A 648-nucleotide genomic window follows, 5' to 3' on the forward strand; every position below is an offset into this window, starting at 1 on the left:
GCCCCCCCCTGCGGGCCTGCAGCCATGACACAAGATCACAAAATCAACTAGGTTGGAAAAGACCTCTGAGATTATCGGGTCCTTGAGGTGACCGAACACCACTCTGTCAAAACAGACCATGGCACCAAGTGCCACGTCCAGTCTTTCCTCAAGCACCTCCAGGGACAGCGACTCCTGGGCAGCCCATTCCGATGTCTGTTCACCCCTTCTGTGAAGAAATTCTTCCTGCTGTTCAGCCTGAACCTCTCCTGGCACAGCTTGAGGCCATGTCCTCTCACCCTGTCACCGGCTGCCTGGTAGAAGAGGCCGAATCCCACCTGGCTACAGCTTCCTCTCAGGGAGTTGTAGAGAGTGATAAGGCTCCCCCGTGAGCCTCCTCTTCTCCAGGCTAAACAACCCCAGCTCCCTCAGGCGCCCCTCACAGGACAAGCGCTCCAGACCCTTCACCGGAGTGAAATGCAAGGGTTTTCCTGCAGACACTCTGTGTTCCGAATAAACCTCCCGCGCGTCCCCCGGCCGCGCCCCGGCGCTCTCGCTCAGCCGCCTCCCCCCGCGCGCACCTTAGCCATGCGGATCATGCGCTTGGCAATGTCCAGGTCACCCTGGTGGTTCTGCCCGATCTCGGCGATGATGAAGCATGGATGGTCG

At 59.4% G+C, this 648-nt stretch overlaps 1 protein-coding gene across 1 annotated transcript in view; it reads right to left on the reverse strand.

The window, feature by feature from the left end:
- NANS (N-acetylneuraminate synthase) overlaps positions 1-642 on the reverse strand; it is a 9,397-nt gene extending 8,755 nt beyond the window's left edge. The window contains exon 1 of the mRNA XM_008634603.2: positions 561-642. Coding sequence (XP_008632825.2) covers positions 561-578 — 18 coding nt within the window. The 5' untranslated portion in view covers positions 579-642. The remainder of the gene's footprint in view (positions 1-560) is intronic.
- Between the last annotated feature and the right edge of the window lie 6 nt (positions 643-648).

This window comes from Corvus brachyrhynchos, unplaced genomic scaffold (assembly GCF_000691975.1).
Source record: "Corvus brachyrhynchos isolate BGI_N302 unplaced genomic scaffold, ASM69197v1 scaffold22, whole genome shotgun sequence".
In the NCBI taxonomy this organism is placed as follows: Eukaryota; Metazoa; Chordata; class Aves; order Passeriformes; family Corvidae; genus Corvus; species Corvus brachyrhynchos.